Here is a 2,730-nt window from a genome sequence, read left to right as displayed (position 1 = left end):
AAGCTTTGCTGAGCAATTCCTGTTTTTTTTTCCATAAATACCTGCAGCCCTCCTGTCTCATGAACCAATCAGTACCCAATCTCAGTGAGTTCAGGGAACCTCCCCCCCCCCTCCCCCCCCCCCAGGAAGCTGAAAACATGGGGGGAGGGGCACAGTAATTGGAGTAGGGAGTGGGGAGTAGGGAGTGGAGGTAGGGAGTGGGGGGTAGAGAGTGGGGGTAGAGAGTGAGGAGGTTACAGAGATTGGGGTAGATGATAATGGGAAGGTATTTAAATGCAGGGAGTTGTAGAGAGAGCAGGGGTTACCATCACACTCCCTCTACACCCTCCTCACACCCTCCACACCCCCTCACACCCTCCACACCATCACACTCCCTCCACACCCCCTCACTCCCTCCACACTCCCTCACTCCCTCTACACTCCCTCCACACCATCACACTCCCTTCATGCCCCCTCACTCCCTCCATACCCCCTCACTCCCTCCACACCCCCTCACTCCCTCCACACTCCCTCACTCCCTCTACAACCCCCACTCCCTCTACACCCTCCTCACCCTCACTTCCTCTGCACCTGAGGAACGGTGGCACAGTGGTTAGCACTGCTGCCTCACAGCGCCAGAGACCTGGGTTCAATTCCCGCCTCAGGCGACTGACTGTGTGGAGTTTGCACGTTCTCCCCGTGTCTGCGTGGGTTTCCTCCGGGTGCTCCGGTTTCCTCCCACAGTCCAAAGATGTGCAGGTCAGGTGAAGTGGCCATGCTAAATTGCCCCTAGTGTTAGGTAGGGGGTAGATGTAGGGGAATGGGTCTGGGTGGGTTACTCTCTGGAGGGTCAGTGTGGACTTGTTGGGCCGAAGGGCCTGTTTCTACACTGTAGGGAATCTAATCTAATCATCTTCCTCTACAGCCCCCTCCCAACTGGAACCCTATCCTTTCCTTCCTCCCTTTCCACTACTCTTCCCATCCTCTGGACCCAGTTGCCTCCCCTCTCCCCTCACCAACCCCCCTGCCCCATGATGAGTCTGACCCAGGGCTCTGATGGAGTCTTGCTGTGCCCTGCCTGTAGGTTTCTCCTGCCTGTCCCTTGGTGATCAGATGGGGGTGCTGCAGTGTGCGTGGATGGAGCTCCTGGTTCTGGGGATAGTTTACCGCTCGCTACCGTATGACGAGGAGTTGGTTTACGCTGAGGATTACATCGTGGACAGGGAGCAGAGCCGCAGGATGGGTCTGTTGGAGGTGTACACCTCCCTCCTCCAGCTCACTCACAAATACAAGAAGCTGCAGCTCGACAGGCAGGAGTTTGTCACCCTCAAAGCCATCGTCCTCGCTAACTCCGGTAGGCACTCCCTCCCTCAGTCCTTCCCTCACTCCTTCCTTCCCTCCCTGATTCCCTCCCTCCCTTACTTGAGGATGTCTCCCTCAGCCTCCCTCCTCCTTCAGGCCCCTCCCTCGGTATTGGAAGGATAAACAGGCCTGTCCAATGGCTGGTCCTGAACAGTCAGGGGTTTCGGTGGGAGACGATGGGGAAGTGCAGATGCTGGAGATCGGAGTTGAGAGAATGTTGCTGGAAAAGCACAGCAGGTCAGGCAGCATCTGAGGGGCAGGAAAATCGACGTTCCGGGCTGGAGCCCTTCCTCAGGAATGACCCTCGGACGCTGCCCGACCGGCTGTGCTTTTCCAGTCCCATGCCCTCGAGTTCAGGGAAAGCCCCAATCCTAATGAGTGACCATCAAATCCCCACCCCCTCCATCGAGACAGACTCCACCCACCCCTCCACCTTCCTCCTCCCTCTCCCCTCTCTCCCTGCCCTTCCCCCTCACCTTCCTCTCTCCTCCCCCTCGCCCTCCCCCTCTCCCTGCCCTCCTTGTCCCCTCCCCTTCCCCCTCGCCTTCCTCCTCCACCTCACCTCCCCCCTCCCCTCCCCTCAACCCTACCCTCCTCATCATCTCCCCTTCACCCTCCATCCCTCCCCCTTCCTCTTCTCTCCCTCCCTTCCCCATCTCCCTTCCCCCTCCACCCCTTCTCCCTCCTCCCCTACCTCTCTTCCACGCCCTCCCTCTCCCCGCTCTCCCTCCCTTCACCCAGTCCCCCTCCCCCACTCTCCCTCCCTCCCCTCTTCTTCCACCACCCCCACCCTCCCTCCTTGCTCTCCCTCCCTCTCCTTCCCTCCCCCTTCCTCCCTCTCCCACCCCTCCCTCTCCCCCTCTCTCCCTCCCCCCCCACCCCCCACTCTCCCTTGCTCTAAGGGATGATGAGGCAGGGTACAACAGAGTGAAGGGGGCAAAGGAGGGGGTTAAAAGGTGAGGGGATGATGGACTGGTTTGGGGTGATGGGTTGAAGGAGGCAACAGGAATGATGGGGAGAAGTTGGGGGATGGGTGGGGGATGGGTGGGGATGGGTGGGGGATGGGTGGGGGATGGGTGGGGGATGGGTGGGGGATGGGTGGGGATGGGTGGGGGATGGGTGGGGATGGGTGGGGGATGGGTGGGGGATGGGTGGGGATGGGTGGGGGATGGGTGGGGGATGGGTGGGGATGGGTGGGGGATGGGTGGGGGATGGGTGGGGATGGGAGGGGGATGGGTGGGGGATGGGTGGGGGATGGGTGGGGGATGGGTGGGGATGGGTGGGGGATGGGTGGGGATGGGTGGGGATGGGTGGGGGATGGGTGGGGGATGGGTGGGGATGGGTGGGGGATGGGTGGGGATGGGTGGGGATGGGTGGGGGATGGGTGGG

The 2,730-nt window shown here is 61.0% G+C and overlaps 1 protein-coding gene across 1 annotated transcript in view; it reads left to right on the top strand.

Moving 5' to 3' along the window:
* Positions 1–1,035: 1,035 nt before the first annotated feature.
* LOC140475899 (steroid hormone receptor ERR2) overlaps positions 1,036–2,730 on the top strand; it is a 4,192-nt gene continuing 2,497 nt past the window's right edge. The window contains exon 1 of the mRNA XM_072567828.1: positions 1,036–1,333. Coding sequence (XP_072423929.1) covers positions 1,036–1,333 — 298 coding nt within the window. The remainder of the gene's footprint in view (positions 1,334–2,730) is intronic.

The sequence above is a fragment of the Chiloscyllium punctatum genome, chromosome 4 (assembly GCF_047496795.1).
Source record: "Chiloscyllium punctatum isolate Juve2018m chromosome 4, sChiPun1.3, whole genome shotgun sequence".
NCBI classification, from domain to species: domain Eukaryota; kingdom Metazoa; phylum Chordata; class Chondrichthyes; order Orectolobiformes; family Hemiscylliidae; genus Chiloscyllium; species Chiloscyllium punctatum.
This window is presented reverse-complemented; position numbering and strand designations above follow the sequence as displayed.